Raw genomic sequence first — 17,468 nt, 5'->3', positions numbered from 1 at the left:
GTGTCTGAATAAGTCCGTTTTTATTCATATGCTAATGAGCTTGCAGCCAGCTCAGGAAGTTCCCAGCAGCCCCCTCTCTCCTATTATCTCCTATGTGTGTGAAACAAACAGGAAGCTGAGGCAGCAGCAGCCTCCCATAGAAAACAGCAGAGAGAGGTGTGCACCATCTATTGTGCACTAGTCTAATTAGCATATGACTATAAATGGACTTATTCAGAAACCACTGAGGCAATCTACATACTATAGGTAAGTGTGAAATAGACTTTCTAAAGACTATGCAAAGGTTTGATTAGTTAAAAATGATTTTCCTAGTGATAGAGCCCCTTTAAGCATTTCATAGGAATTAAAATAATATGGAGATGAAATTTAAACATTTAATTTTTTTTCCACTAATATTCATTTAGCCCTAAAATTAACACATTCACAAAGGGTTAAAGGAGAAAATGTATCTGACAGTTTATCGTGCAATTTCTCCCGTGCACAGAAATACCCCACATGTGGGTGTAAACTGATGTTTGGGCAGACAACAGTGCATGGAAGGGAAGGAGCGACACTTGACATTTGAAAAGCAGATTGTGCTGGAATAGTTTTCAGGTGCCATGTCTCATTTGCAGAGCTCCTAGAGGACCAAAACAATGGGAATCCCCCAAAAAGGACCCACATCAATGGGTATAGTGATAATTTTGACCATATAGCCATTTCACAGATTTTACTAACCTTGGGATGTATAGACAAAAAATTACTGAAATGTCATTTTATCTCCAAAGTTTTCATTTTCACAAAGAGTTAAAGGAGAAAAAGCCCCCCCCCCCCCAGTTTGTTAAACAATGTCTCATGAACACAGCAATACCCCATATGTGGCCATAATCTGCTGTATGGGTACATGGTGGGGCTCAGAATGGAAAGAGCGCTATTTGGGTTTTGAAGGGCAGATTTTGATGGAATAGTTTTCAGGTGCCATGTCGCATTTGCAGAGCCCCTAAAGTACCAATACAATGGAAACCTCCAAAAAGTGACTCCATTTTGGAAACTACACCCCTAAAGGAATTTATCATGGGGTGTAGTGAGTATTAGTATCCCAGACATGACTGCACAGCGGATGGTGAAGAGTGAATAAGTAAACTGTGTGGAGAACATTGCGAACACCAAATTCCCTACTATTTCCCCAGTATCTCCTATAATTGGGGGGGCACTTCTGGTGTCTTTTCTCTTGTAAGCGCCAAATCTCGGGTATCCGCTGATATATGCTCACACTGCTTATACATTCCCTTCCTGCCGCAGCCAGTTGTGTTCTAATGATTTGGTGAATTTTGGAGTTATTGTCTTCACGTTGCTAGATGCTATATTTTTCTTAAATTTCTGGTGACGTGGCCATATAAAGGCTTGTTTTTTGCAGGATGAGATGCGTCTTGTAATTACACCATTTTTGGGTGCCTATAACTCATATAATAAATTTTATTAACTTTTTCTTGGTGGATTAAAAAAAAAAAAACAAAAAACTAGCAATTATGGCATAGCTTTTTACCTTATAATTTTTTTTTTTTTTGCCATGCAGCATACAGTATGAGTAACAAGTTATCTTTACTCTGCAGGTCGGTATGATTATGGAAATACCTCATTTAGATTTTTTTTTTTTATGCAATACTAATTCTGCAAAACAAAGATCCACTTGGGGACATAAGTTAATGATTTTTGCATCGCGATCTTCTGAGATGTGTAACGTTTTTATTTTTCGGTCTACAGAGTTGCTTGAGGGTTTCTTTTTTTGCGGAACAACCTACTTTTTCATTGGCACTGTTTTGGGGGATGTATGACTTTTTGATCACTTTTTATAGTATATATATATATATATATATATATATATATATATATATATATATAAAACTTTTTACATATTTTTTTCTCTTTACATTTTTTTATTTGTCCTATAAAGGACACTAGAACCAGCAATCAGAGATAATCGCTGGTTCTATACTATAGACTCGCAATACACTTGTATTGCGAGTCTATACAGGAATCGAGCCGATGCAGACGCATGGGCTCACTTCCTCCATCGCAAGGCAGGATCAACCAGGTAACAGGGGGCATAGCAGCCTGCGGTCACTGGCCAGACCCTAGTCTGCCAATTCTAGCTGCCGGCACCCCCCGATCTCGCGCGAGGGGTGCTGGGGTTGGACAGGAAGTGGACACAAACCTTTGAATGTCACCATCATGTATGACTGCGGCATCCAACGGGTTAAAAAAAAACCCCACCGGAGCTGTTAACACTCGCTCCCGATGCCGGCATCATGTATCTGTGAAAGACCCCTAAGATGCTGTGATCTCTATTTATCACGGCATCTTAAGGGTTAAACAGTGGGTGTTATCACCATCCCCACTTTTATGGTGAGGTGTTTTTAGGAGGAGGAATTTGAGTCAGTTTCCTGACCAAAAAACTCCGTGTGAACGCAGCCTTATATAGCGGAAGCACTGTTAGAAAAAGAAAAAAGGCGGCGGCACAGCTCTGTCTCAAAAAACTTATATAGATCGTGGTAACACAATTCCCCTTTGTGTTTAACTCTATATTTGGCATGAAAGAGTGCCGGTTGAGATTGATATAGGCGGTGCACACAAAAAACCCCTGAGAAAAGCAAGTATAATGACATATAGCAAAAGAAGAAAAGGTAGAGGTGGGCACTCACCAATCAGTAGACGAACAATCTTCTAAAAAATAAATCCTTTATTGGGTGCATTGGTAAAATTCAGAGAGGGAGTTTTACCAATGCACCCAATAAAGGATTTATTTTTTAGAAGATTGTTCGTCTACTGATTGGTGAGTGCCCACCCCTACCTTTTCTTCTTTTGCTATATGTCATTATATAGCGGAAGCCTGGCTGTCAGATACAGCCGGGCTCCCATGGTGATCGCACGGGCTCTGCTTCTGAGCCCGTGTGATCAGCATCACGTACATGCACGTGGGGATGCGGTTAAAACTATGCTACTATGGTATTCTCTCTAACCTAAAAGTAGGGCCAGTTTTGGCTGAACATTTTTTAGAAGATGCAACAGAGCTCATATTTTAAGTATTTTGTCAATACTCATTCAAAGACATTAAGGCAAAAAAAAAAAAAACCCAACAACTTTCAGCTTCCATTATATTGAAAAACTGCTGGCATTTCCGTAGGTATAACTGACATGCTGCAATTTCAAAAACTGCAATGGTTTTGGAAACTGCGGCGAGTCTGCTGCGCATATTTTTTTTTGCAATGTGTGCAAGGGACTAAAAGCACTACTTTTTTTCCGTGACGTTTATGAGGGGCAGTAGACTTAGGGTACCATCACACGACCGCGTTTCACCTGTGAAATCAGTTTGTGTAATGGTCAGATTTACCAGCTTGAACTTCATTTTGGGAGCAGGAATCCTAGTAGATAGTTACCTATGATGGTAGGAGTCCCTGCCTCCAAGCATGACGTTGAAGCTGGTAAATCTGGCCATTACATGGACCGAGTTTTATGGATCATGTGCTGCTACCCTTATGGCTAGGTTCACATCTGAAATTGTATTTCCATTTTTTTCTATGCAACATGGGGGGGGGGGAAACCACAACACACATACAGACACCAATGACACCACTACATTGAGGTCCATTAGGTTTGTTATGGTGACTTGTCAATTTAGTGGGGGGAGAAAAAAAAAAAGTTAGGCACATGAAATTTTTTTCTGACATTTTTGACAGAATCTATGATGAAGCTTCCACCACAGCCTAAGATTTAATCTAGTGCCAATGAACACTGGTGGACTTCTTATTTTAGAATGTTAATGAAGGATTTCAATTGCCTTTTCAATCCAAGTATTTAACACAAACTATATATTTACACTCAGAAAAACCAGAAAAAAAAAACAGAAAAGACAAACAAACAGTTGCTTGAAGGACAGAACAATAGATAAACCAGACAAACAAACAACTATGCATGGCTGGTAAGCATCACCCACCTTCTCTTAAAAACCTGCTAGGAATCCTGATGCTGGGACAGGAGTGGGTGAAGAGTCGCCTAACGGGAAACCAGCGTACCTTCTTCTTAGAGCCTGTTACCACAATTACCAGCAATGAGTCAGACATACACAACACAAGGAATCAACAGACAGCAACATGAGCAGCAGCGTTATACAGCTGGTAACACTGATATATACCTCCCCTGACACAGCACTAGGGCACCATCCCACTAGAACAGGGCAACACCTACAAGAATTACACTGAATAAACTGGGCCCAAATGCAGAAATAGTATTTGTACTATTAAAAAAATATATATATCAGTCCATGGTCATGTGATGGACACAGGTGCCCGACTCATTAAAAGTAGAGATGAGCGAACACTGTTCGGATCAGCCGATCCGAACAGCACGCTCCCATAGAAATGAATGGAAGCACCTGTGACGCCAGCCGGCCGCCAGGAAAGTCAGCGTCACAGGTGCTTCCATTCATTTCTATGGATTACAAAGTTGTGACTATAACAAGCTGTGTGCCCATCACATGACCATGGACTGCTTTTTATCCACTGCAAGTAAACAATGAATGACAAAAAGCAGAGCTCTAGAAAGCCTGAGTAACTGATACAGAAAAGTATAATGGAAGATTTTTCATTACACCAGTTAAAGAAAGAATAGGTCCCTAGCCAAAACAAAAATATGTAAAATGGAACGTTGGATAAGGCATATGATGAAATTGGTATATCTGGAAAGGCATAAACTATAGTATAAAAGCACAGGTGTACTAATGGTGAGGGAGCTAATGCCAGGTCCACCTCACATCGATCATGTGGCCCTATGTGCTGCTATGTTGGGATAAGAAACGTATAGCTCAAACCCATAATACAAATTAAGGAGATAAAGTCAAGACGCCTGCGGCAATTCAATAGGCTGTGGGTACACTAATCCACCAGCCCCGTATTAGAACTGAAGATTCCCTTCTGTAGCCAATAAAATAAATACCACAGGGGGGCTGTTAAATATTATATTTACAATATTCTCTAGCAGACATGGGGTTAACACTCTACTGACATCACATACTGCTATATTCTGGGAACATGGGTGTGATAAGGGTGCACTATTTTAGAGTTATCCTAATATAGAAGAAACAAGCACAGAATAATGGGTAACACCCACTCTCATGAACATAAATGAGTGACAGACACACACGTCGTTGTCATCCATGAGGGTCGTCATCCATGAGGGGGATCCATGGGGAATCTATAGCAGGTCTGTCTGCTATCCCTCTCTGTCATCCTGGACAAGATGTCGTGAATATCCCAGATGACCAGACCGGATGATCAAGCATGAACCAAGCTGTAACTACAAGATATCCAGATGAAGAAACCTAATTTATCTGAAGATGTAAGCTATATTGACATTGACTGATATGTGTTATTTTGGACACTTTCCCTGTTCCTGTGTTTTCCTTCAAGATGTTTAATTAAACTCTACATTTTTATAACAAGCTGACTCCTCCCATCGTGATAAGGCCTACAACACGTGGCACAAGTCTCCCCGCAAATACAAGATATTTAACAGGGGCATAGCACATAGCACCCATACATTCTCCACTAAGGGTGAACCTGGCTCAAATATCAAGGGAAGACACGTATAACATACCCCTGAATACAATATAGCAGTACCCCAATTACACTGAAGAGTTCTACTCAAGGTGTTTCTCACCCCTATAGCACAGGGTTCATCAGGAGTAATCTGTGGGTAACTATCGGAGGAGCAATGCCTACAAAAGCGCAGTAAAAACTACAGTTCCCGGAGCCCTGATAGTGGTACTGAAATTGCCAATGTAGTACAGCCTAGCCTTATACACCAGAGTCCGCTGGCTGTCCCGCAGCTTGTTCCTCTTGTTAGCTCCAGTCTCATTGGGCTCCTCCTCCTGTTCTCCCTCCCCTTCCCAAGGGCTACAATGTAATCAAATCTATGAGTGAACCATACAGTCTTCACAGGAGAGTATCTGAACTGAGTAGTTTGCCAGGCAGGAGAGGAGCTTATAACAGAGGATAGGAGCATTTTACCCTGGATCAATAAATTACAATAATTTTTATAGTTACCTGAACCATCCATTTGCACAAAAAAAAAATAAACAAATATTGAAACTACCGTTACTCTTTAAAGTGTTGCATAACACGTAACAAGCATTTAAAGTGTTTATTTAGTGTCATTTTTCACATACAATTCTACAGGAAAACCAAAGCTATACCAAGGGTATGCTATTAGAGATGAGCGAACACTAAAATGTTCGAGGTTCGAAATTCGAATTGAACAGCCGCTCACTGTTCGTGTGTTCGAACGGGTTTCGAACCCCATTATAGTCTATGGGGAACATATACTCGTTAAGGGGGAAACCCAAATCCGTGTCTGGAGGGTCACCAAGTCCACTATGACACCACAGGAAATGATGCCAACACCTCTGGAATGACACTGGGACAGCAGGGGAAGCATGTCTGGGGGCATCTAACACACCAAAGACCCTCTATTACCCCAACATCACAGCCTAACAACTACACACTTTACACACTCAATACCACCTCTCTGACAGTAGGAAAACACCTTGAAACATGTGTATTTGGCACTTGCAGTGAGGAGAGCTTGTCACCAGCAGTGAATTTGGCCCTTGTAGTAAGTTGAGGTTGGCACCAACATTTGTTTTGAAAATCAGGGTGGATTGAGCCTCTAACCAGCAGAGTTTGGGCAAATTCATGGTGGAGGGAGCCTCTAAAAACCCCAGTTTGGACCAATTCATGGTGGAGGGAGCCTCTAAAAACCCCAGTTTGGACCAATTCATGGTGGAGGGAGCCTCTAAAAAACCCAGTTTGGACCAATTCATGGTGGAGGGAGCCTCTAAACAGCCCAGTTTGGACCAATTCATGGTGGAGGGAGCCTCTAAACAGCCCAGTTTGGACCAATTCATGGTGGAGGGAGCCTCTAACCAGCCCAGTTTGGGCAAATTCATGGTGGAGGGAGCCTCTAAAAACCCCCGTTTGGACCAATTCATGGTGGAGGGAGCCTCTAAAAACCCCAATTTGGACCAATTCATGGTGGAGGGAGCCTCTAACCAGCCCAGTTTGGACCAATTCATGGTGGAGGGAGCCTCTAAAAACCCCAGTTTGGACCAATTCATGGTGGAGGGAGCCTCTAAAAACCCCAGTTTGGACCAATTCATGGTGGAGGGAGCCTCTAAAAACCCCAATTTGGACCAATTCATGGTGGAGGGAGCCTCTAAACAGCCCAGTTTGGGCAAATTCATGGTGGAGGGAGCCTCTAAAAACCCCAGTTTGGACCAATTCATGGTGGAGGGAGCCTCTAAAAAACCCAGTTTGGACCAATTCATGGTGGAGGGAGCCTCTAAAAACCCCAGTTTGGACCAATTCATGGTGGAGGGAGCCTCTAAAAAACCCAGTTTGGACCAATTCATGGTGGAGGGAGCCTCTAACCAGCCCAGTTTGGACCAATTCATGGTGGAGGGAGCCTCTAAAAACCCCAGTTTGGACCAATTCATGGTGGAGGGAGCCTCTAAACAGCCCAGTTTGGACCAATTCATGGTGGAGGGAGCCTCTAAAAACCCCAATTTGGACCAATTCATGGTGGAGGGAGCCTCTAAAAACCCCAGTTTGGACCAATTCATGGTGGAGGGAGCCTCTAACCAGCCCAGTTTGGGCAAATTCATGGTGGAGGGAGCCTCTAAAAACCCCAATTTGGACCAATTCATGGTGGAGGGAGCCTCTAAACAGCCCAGTTTGGGCAAATCCATGGTGGAGGGAGCCTCTAAAAACCCCAGTTTGGACCTATTCATGGTGGAGGGAGCCTCTAAAAAACCCAGTTTGGACCAATTCATGGTGGAGGGAGCCTCTAACCAGCCCAGTTTGGACCAATTCATGGTGGAGGGAGCCTCTAAAAACCCCAATTTGGACCAATTCATGGTGGAGGGAGCCTCTAACCAGCCCAGTTTGGACCAATTCATGGTGGAGGGAGCCTCTAACCAGCCCAGTTTGGGCAAATTCATGGTGGAGGGAGCCTCTAAAAACCCCAATTTGGACCAATTCATGGTGGAGGGAGCCTCTAAACAGCCCAGTTTGGGCAAATTCATGGTGGAGGGAGCCTCTAAAAACCCCAGTTTGGACCAATTCATGGTGGAGGGAGCCTCTAAAAACCCCAGTTTGGACCAATTCATGGTGGAGGGAGCCTCTAAAAACCCCAGTTTGGGCAAATTCATGGTGGAGGGAGCCTCTAAAAACCCCAGTTTGGACCAATTCATGGTGGAGGGAGCCTCTAAAAACCCCAATTTGGACCAATTCATGGTGGAGGGAGCCTCTAAAAACCCCAGTTTGGACCAATTCATGGTGGAGGGAGCCTCTAAAAACCCCAGTTTGGACCAATTCATGGTGGAGGGAGCCTCTAAAAAACCCAGTTTGGACCAATTCATGGTGGAGGGAGCCTCTAAACAGCCCAGTTTGGACCAATTCATGGTGGAGGGAGCCTCTAAAAAACCCAGTTTGGACCAATTCATGGTGGAGGGAGCCTCTAAAAACCCCAGTTTGGACCAATTCATGGTGGAGGGAGCCTCTAAAAACCCCAGTTTGAGCAAATTCATGGTGGAGGGAGCCTCTAAAAACCCCAGTTTGGACCAATTCATGGTGGAGGGAGCCTCTAAAAACCCCAATTTGGACCAATTCATGGTGGAGGGAGCCTCTAAACAGCCCAGTTTGGGCAAATTCATGGTGGAGGGAGCCTCTAAAAACCCCAGTTTGGACCAATTCATGGTGGAGGGAGCCTCTAAAAACCCCAGTTTGGACCAATTCATGGTGGAGGGAGCCTCTAAAAACCCCAGTTTGGACCAATTCATGGTGGAGGGAGCCTCTAAAAACCCCAGTTTGGACCAATTCATGGTGGAGGGAGCCTCTAAAAAACCCAGTTTGGACCAATTCATGGTGGAGGGAGCCTCTAAACAGCCCAGTTTGGACCAATTCATGGTGGAGGGAGCCTCTAAAAACCCCAGTTTGGACCAATTCATGGTGGAGGGAGCCTCTAAAAACCCCAATTTGGACCAATTCATGGTGGAGGGAGCCTCTAACCAGCCCAGTTTGGACCAATTCATGGTGGAGGGAGCCTCTAACCAGCCCAGTTTGGGCAAATTCATGGTGGAGGGAGCCTCTAAAAACCCCAATTTGGACCAATTCATGGTGGAGGGAGCCTCTAAACAGCTCAGTTTTGGCAAATTCATGGTGGAGGGAGCCTCTAAAAACCCCAATTTGGACCAATTCATGGTGGAGGGAGCCTCTAACCAGCCCAATTTGGACCAATTCATGGTGGAGGGAGCCTCTAACCAGCCCAGTTTGGGCAAATTCATGGTGGAGGGAGCCTCTAACCAGCAGAGTTGTGGGAAAGCAGGGTGGAGGGAGCCTCTAACCAGCAGAGTTGGTGGAAATCAGGGTGGAGGGAGCCTCTAACCAGCAGAGTTGGGGGAAATCATGTTGGAGGGAGCCTAGTATTAGCAGAATTGTGCAACGCTTATGGTGGATGAGTATGAGGATGCGGAGGAATTGGAGAGGTTGAGTACAGACATGGAGTTTCATGTTGGGGTGCTTTACACAGGTGGGCACAAAAATGAAGGCTCTATCCAGTGGTGGTTCATTTTTATCAAAGTGAGCCGGTCGGCACTCTCAGCTGACAGACGGGTGCGCTTGTCAGTGATGATGCCACCGGCTGCACTGAACACCCTCTCAGATAGGACGCTGGCGGCAGGACAGGACAGCACCTCCAAGGCATATAGGGCAAGTTCAAGCCACAGGTCCAACTTCGACACCCAATACGTGTAGGGCGGAGAGGGGTCGGAGAGGACAGGGCTGTGGTCGGAAAGGTATTCCCGCAACATGCGCCTATACTTCTCACGCCTGGTGACACTAGGACCCTCTGTGGCGGCACTTTGGCGAGGGGGTGCCATCAAGGTGTCCCAGACCTTAGACAGTGTGCCCCTCGTTTGTGTGGACCGGTGAGAACTTGGTCGCCTACTGGAGGAACTGTCCTCCCTGCCGCCAACGTCACATGCTGGAAACATCTCCATCATATTCTGCACCAATTGCCTGTGGCAAGCATTGATGCGATTGGCCCTCCCCTCTACCGGAATAAAAGACGAGATGTTGTTTTTATACCGGGGGTCAAGGATAGCAAAGATCCAGTACTGGTTGTCCTCCATGATTTTGACAATACGCTTGTCGGTTGTAAAGCACCCCAACATGAACTCAGCCATGTCTGCCACAGTGTTAGTTGGCATGACTCCTCTGGCCCCACCGGAAAGTTCAATCTCCATTTCCTCCTCATCCTCCATGTCTACCCATCCGCGCTGCAACAATGGGACGATTCGAAGTTGCCCGGAAGCCTCCTGTATCACCATCACATCATCGGACAACTCTTCTTCCTCCTCCTCCTCCTCCATTAAACGCGATGAAGCGGACAGATGTGTGGACCTACTCTCCAGCTGTGACGGATCGGATGCTATCCCTGACTCCTCTGTGTGATCTGAGTTATCCCTGATGTCAATCAGGGATTCTCTCAGAACACACAAGAGCGGGATTGTAAGGCTCACCATCGCATCCTCAGAGCTCACCCTCCTTGTGGACTCCTCAAACACCCGTAGGATGTCACAAAGGTCTCTCATCCATGGCCACTCATGGATGAGAAACTGAGGCAGCTGACTTTGTGGCACCCTAGGGTTTTGTAGCTGGTATTCCATCAAAGGTCTCTGCTGCTCAACCACTCTATTCAACATCTGAAACGTTGAGTTCCAGCGTGTGGGGACGTCGCACAAAAGCCGGTGTTGTGGCACATGCAGGCGTTGCTGGAGAGATTTTAAGCTAGCAGCGGCTACTGTCGACTTGCGAAAGTGGGCGCACATGCGCCGCACTTTCACCAGTAGCTCTGGAACATTGGGGTAGCTCTTTAGGAAACGTTGCACCACTAGGTTGAAGACGTGGGCCAGGCATGGAACATGTTGGAGTCCGGCAAGCTCCAGAGCTGCTACCAGGTTCCGGCCGTTATCACAAACGACCATGCCTGGGCCCAGGTGCAGCGGCTCAAACCATATTGCCGTCTCATCGAGGAGGGCAACCCTCACCTCGGAGGCAGTGTGCTGTCTGTCCCCCAAGCTGATCAGCTTCAGCACAGCCTGCTGACGTCTACCAACGCCAGTGCTGCAACGTTTCCAACTCGTAGCTGGGGTCAATCTAACAGCGGAGGAGGAGGCGGTGGCGGAGGAGGAGGCGGTAGAGGAGGAGGAGGAGGGGGGTGTTCTTCTCGTGTCCCTGCCAGGAATGTTAGGCGGGGAGACGAGGTACACCGGGCCAGTTTGGGAAGCAGTCCCAGCCTCAACTACATTCACCCAGTGTGCCGTCAGTGAAATGTAGCGTCCCTGTCCGCATGCACTTGTCCACGCGTCGGTGGTCAAGTGGACCTTTGTGCAAAGCGCGGAACTAAGGGCCCGCCTGATGTTGAGTGACACGTGCTGGTGCAAGGCGGGGACGGCACACCGGGAGAAGTAGTGACGGCTAGGGACGGCATAGCGAGGTGCCGCAGTTGCCATCAGGTCCAGGAAGGCGGGAGTTTCAACAAGCCGGAACGCCAACATCTCCTGGGCCAGCAGTTTAGCGATGTTGGCGTTCAAGGCTTGCGCGTGTGGGTGGTTAGCAGTGTATTTCTGCCGCCGCTCCAATGTCTGAGAGATGGTGGGTTGTTGTAAAGAAGCGCCTGATGGTGCCTTTGATGGTGCAGGAGAAGGAGATAAGACAGGAACAGGGGAGGATGAGGGAGAAGTCAACAAAGTGGCGGAGGCAGATGAAGTGGTGTCCTGGCTCGTCCTCTGGAGTGCATCGCCAGCACAGTCAGCAGTGGCAGTGGCAGAGGCAGTGGCAGTGGCGTGAACGGCAGGCGGCCTTTGTCCTGCCGTTGCTGCCTGCCACTGATTCCAGTGCTTGGATTCCAAATGACGGCGCATTGAAGTGGTGGACAGGTTGCTCTTCTCAGAGCCCCTAATCAATTTCGAGAGGCAAATTGTGCAGACAACACTATATCTGTCCTCGGCGCATTCCTTGAAAAAACTCCACACCTTCGAGAAACGTGCCCTCGAGGTGGGAGTTTTTCGGGGCTGGGTACGAACTGGAACATCTTGGGAGATTCCGGGTGTGGCCTGGCTTCGCCTAAGCTGCTGACCTCTGCCTCTGCCTCTAGCTACCCTTTTTGGTGCTGCACTTGCCTCAACATCCACACTACTTTCCCCGCTTGACATCCCCCCTGTCCAGGTCGGGTCAGTGTCCTCATCATCCACCACTTCCTCTTCCAACTCCTGTCTCATCTCCTCCTCCCGCACAATGCGCCGGTCAACTGGATGCCCTGACGGCAACTGCGTCACATCATCGTCGATGAGGGTGGGTTGCTGGTCATCCACCACCAAATCGAACGGAGATGGAGGAGACTCTAGTGTTTGAGCATCTGGACACAGATGCTCCTCTGTTAGGTTCGTGGAATCGTGACGTGGAGAGGCAGGTTGAGGGACAATGAAAGGAGCGGAGAACAGCTCTGGGGAGCAGGGACAGTTGGGGTTATTGTTCTGTGAAGCTTGGGAATTTTGGGAGGAAGGAGGACAAGACTGTTGGGTAATAGGAGGAGAGGAGGCAGAGTCTGACTGGCTGCTGGACAATGTGCTGTAAGCGTTCTCTGACAGCCATTGCAAGACCTGTTCCTGGTTCTCGGGCCTACTAAGGTTCGTACCCTGCAGTTTAGTTAATGTGGCAAGCAACCCTGGCACTGTGGAGTGGCGCAATGCTTGCTGCCCCACAGGAGTAGGCACGGGACGCCCTGTGGCTTCACTGCTACCTTGCTCCCCAGAACCATTCCCCCGACCTCGCCCACGGCCTCGTCCACGTCCCTTTCCGGGAGCCTTGCGCATTTTGAATTCCCAGTTAGAAATTGGCACTATATACCAGTAGCAAAAATTGTGGATGCACGTAACCCCAATATATTCTTTGAATTCCCAGTCAGAAACTGGCACTATATGGCAGTAGCAAGAAATGAGGGTATTTATAACCCCAATATATTCTTTGAATTCCCAGTCAGACAATGGCACTGTATACCAGTAGTAAAAATTGTGGGTGCACGTAACCCCAATATATTCTTTGAATTACCAGTCAGAAACTGGCACTATATGGCAGTAGCAAGAAATGAGGGTATTTGTAACCCCAATATATTCTTTGAATTACCAGTCAGAAACTGGCACTATATGGCAGTAGCAAGAAATGAGGGTATTTGTAACCCCAATATATTCTTTGAATTCCCAGTCAGAAACTGGCACTGTATACCAGTAGTAAAAATTGTGGGTGCACGTAACCCCAATATATTCTTTGAATTCCCAGTCAGACAATGGCACTATATACCAGTAGCAAGAAATGAGGGTATTTATAACCCCAATATATTCTTTGAATTACCAGTCAGAAACTGGCACTATATGGCAGTAGCAAGAAATGAGGGTATTTGTAACCCCAATATATTCTTTGAATTCCCAGTCAGAAACTGGCACTGTATACCAGTAGTAAAAATTGTGGGTGCACGTAACCCCAATATATTCTTTGAATTACCAGTCAGAAACTGGCACTATATGGCAGTAGCAAGAAATGAGGGTATTTGTAACCCCAATATATTCTTTGAATTCCCAGTCAGAAACTGGCACTGTATACCAGTAGTAAAAATTGTGGGTGCACGTAACCCCAATATATTCTTTGAATTCCCAGTCAGACAATGGCACTATATACCAGTAGCAAGAAATGAGGGTATTTATAACCCCAATATATTCTTTGAATTCCCAGTCAGACAATGGCACTGTATACCAGTAGTAAAAATTGTGGGTGCACGTAACCCCAATATATTCTTTGAATTCCCAGTCAGAAACTGGCACTATATGGCAGTAGCAAGAAATGAGGGTATTTATAACCCCAATATATTCTTTGAATTCCCAGTCAGACAATGGCACTGTATACCAGTAGTAAAAATTGTGGGTGCACGTAACCCCAATATATTCTTTGAATTACCAGTCAGAAACTGGCACTATATGGCAGTAGCAAGAAATGAGGGTATTTGTAACCCCAATATATTCTTTGAATTCCCAGTCAGAAACTGGCACTGTATACCAGTAGTAAAAATTGTGGGTGCACGTAACCCCAATATATTCTTTGAATTACCAGTCAGACAATGGCACTATATGGCAGTAGCAAAAATAGTGGGTGTATATAGCCCCAATTCTATTGCTAGGGGACTTGCAGGGTATTTCTGGGGTGAAGGTGGGGGGGCACACCGTTGGAACGGGTATCGGGGGTATATATCGGGTATACGGGAATACACTGACAGTGTATTCCATTCAGGATCCTGGGAAAGCTGGGTTGCGGCGATTGAGCCCGTCAGTGCCACGTTACACTGACAAGCTTCTCCCTGGAATTTAGCTCTTACAAGAGCTGTTGTGGTTGTCTTCTCCTTCCTATCCTAGCCTGTCCCTGCCTACCCAGAATCTAAGCCCTAGCTAGCTGGACGGAAACCTCCGTCCTCGGTGAATTGCAAGCTCAGAATGACGCGAACCTGGGCGGCGCTGTTCTTTTAAATTAGAGGTCACATGTTTTCGGCAGCCAATGGGTTTTGCCTACTTTTCTCAACGTCACCGGTGTCGTAGTTCCTGTCCCACCTACCCTGCGCTGTTATTGGAGCAAAAAAGGCGCCAGGGAAGGTGGGAGGGGAATCGAGTAATGGCGCACTTTACCACGCGGTGTTCGATTCGATTCGAACATGCCGAACAGCCTAATATCCGATCGAACATGAGTTCGATAGAACACTGTTCGCTCATCTCTATATGCTATATTTTGAAAAGGCACTACTAACCCCAAAATGATCACAAAAGCACCACACCCCTAAACATACTAAAAGTGAACTGTATGTACTAAGCTATATTATACTATATAGTAGCATTATTTAAAAAAAAAAAAAAAAAAAAGAAAAAAAAAAGGGCGTAGATCATCACCAAGATTTCTCTGGTATAGCAAGTCATCTTATAGTATATACTGACAGCCATAGGCATAAAACAAGCTGTACTGATGCACAAATTAGAATAACTCTCCAAAGACGTCAGAACTGGAACATCGCCAAAGTTTCCTTTGTAACGATAAAGGGGTTGTCCCATCACAAGTATCCTATCTATACTGCTTGTTAATGTGGATTTAAGACTTTTCCTAAATACACTGCTTCAGCAAAACTGCTTTGTCTGTCCACTATCTTAATTTATTCACTTCATTGTTGACACTGCGTTTCTATGGCCCTTGGGATTAACTGCTCAAATGTCAAGTGACTTGCTTCCTGCTCTCAGGGGGAAGGAGGAGGGGCTAAGTGCACGGGAGCAACCCTGTGTCTGTTCCTGTGTCTACACCACACATGTCACCTAGCTTCCTGCTCTCAGATAAAGGAGGGGGGAAATGTGTGTTGCTTTCTTATATAAAACAGTTTAAATCCTAGTGAGCTAAAGGACCTGGTCCCTCTGCTAACTAGGATTTAGCTTTCTTATATAGAGCAGGCTAAAAACTAGTGGGCAGAAGGACCTGGTCCCTTAGCCCACTAGGATTTAGCAGACTCTATATATAACAAGCTAAATCCAAGTTTTATAGGACCTTTGATGACATCACAGGCCCTTCAGTCGTCCCATAGGATCACGCTATGTAGTGGGCAGAGCTACACGCTAATTTGGGGGCGGAGCTAAACTGGAGGTAGTCGGACAGTGTGGCTTTGCATATGAAACCCCGCCCACCAATTGACATCAAAAACCAGGAAGAAAGAAGTTTTTGCAGCAGCAAAGACTGGTGAGCAAGGGACATGGGAATACCCCTTTAACAATCCTTGTGCTAAACTTTTGACCTTCACCACTTGCAAGGAAAGTGGGCAGGATTACACAGAAAATACCACCCCTCTCCACAAACACACTTTTAGAGCCCATGCACTTCACAAAAGCCATCTAGACCACGTGTAGCAAGTTGATCCCCCTTGCTTCCCAGCTCCTCTTCCTGTTTAACTCTCTCCCTCCCAAGGGGCTGACGACTAAAATGGTCTGCGGTGGGTTTGCTCAGGATCGCTGATATGATTGACCCCACTACATTCGAACTCAGGCCCTTTGAATATCTCACCTCTACCTTTGGCCTCCCCAGAACTGAATGGCTGCATTACCAGCAGGTTGCACACTTCGTTCGCTCCCCTCATGGTTCCCCAACTGCCTCCCTTTCCCACCTCATTTGAAAATCTTTCCTGGGCTGGCACCTCCACAAAGGGTCTGAATCTTCTCTATTTACAAGATGCTCTTCTCCCCAGGCGGTAGAGATCCCCCTATGCATAAGTATATACCCCAATGGAAAAAGGAACTAGGCAGACCGACATCTCCTCAGCAGTGGCAAATTGTGTGGTCACAGGCTATGAAACCCTCCACTTGTGTGGCATTTAAGGAAACCCTGAACAAGCTTTTGATGCGTGTGTCCCCCATTCACCAGAACAAGCACCAGATGTAATCCAACTGTCTCTTACAGTTCACCATTTTCCATCGCCCTTGATCAGGGAAAGCGATTACTTCAGCTCCTTTCATGGCAATAAAGTAAAGCACACATTGAGTGGCATAAGCTGAAGCAATTTAGGCAACAAAATATGATGAATGATTACTACATGAAGCAAGCCACAGAAATAGGGTAGATAAAGAGGAAGAGCTTCTATCCACTGCTTGGCATCTTTTCTCCCATAGATAAACGAGTGGCACTTTTCCATAACTTCCTTTGTGTGTGCCTAGAAATTGGCTAGATAGAATCCTAGGATCCCTGACAGATCATACAAAATGCTTTAAGTGACCTGAGGATATTATAAGGTCATTACCAGATTTCTATGGCATCTATTCTAATGTTGCATCAACAGGTTCTCCACCACAGTGTTTCTTTTTCCACGTAACAGACCTTGTTTTCTGTAGAATTTCCCAGGTGATATCAGGCCTGCGGCCATCTGTCTGCTCTCAAAATCCTAGTAAGAAACCCCCACCAATAGCTATGTAAACTGTGGAGACATCCGTATTAGCTCACAAGTGAAGCTTAGCACATCTGATGTGTGACAAAGTGCAGAGAAGCCAAATACAACGGTTCTCTCAATCTTGTTAGTCAATGTTGACATCGCTGAAACATACAATATTTCAACTGTATTTTTTCCCCCGTTTTCTCTATTTGGTAGGTTCTCCTCTCACTTCAGTGAGAGTACAAGCTTGAGCTAGCATAGACTCCACTTTTTGCAAAATCTATTCCATGTCATTCCAGTATGTTTTCAAGGGATTCAATCATTAAATTGCAATTTTTCTCCATAACACGAAGGAATAGCCTTAAGAAAGGCTATTCTTC

General features: G+C 45.9%; 1 protein-coding gene across 2 annotated transcripts in view; it reads right to left on the bottom strand.

Moving 5' to 3' along the window:
• KLHDC10 (kelch domain containing 10) overlaps nt 1–17,468 on the bottom strand; it is a 42,823-nt gene that overhangs the window by 19,650 nt on the left and 5,705 nt on the right. Inside the window, exon 2 of one of the 2 annotated variants that reach the window (XM_075273909.1) lies at nt 3,974–4,066. The exons of the other annotated variant lie outside the window; for it this stretch is intronic. Coding sequence (XP_075130010.1) covers nt 3,974–4,066 — 93 coding nt within the window. The remainder of the gene's footprint in view (nt 1–3,973; nt 4,067–17,468) is intronic. 2 annotated transcript variants of the gene reach the window in all.

The sequence above is a fragment of the Leptodactylus fuscus genome, chromosome 5 (assembly GCF_031893055.1).
Source record: "Leptodactylus fuscus isolate aLepFus1 chromosome 5, aLepFus1.hap2, whole genome shotgun sequence".
Classification (NCBI taxonomy): domain Eukaryota; kingdom Metazoa; phylum Chordata; class Amphibia; order Anura; family Leptodactylidae; genus Leptodactylus; species Leptodactylus fuscus.
Note: the sequence above shows the minus strand (reverse complement) of the source record. Positions and strands in the feature narration are given on the sequence as shown.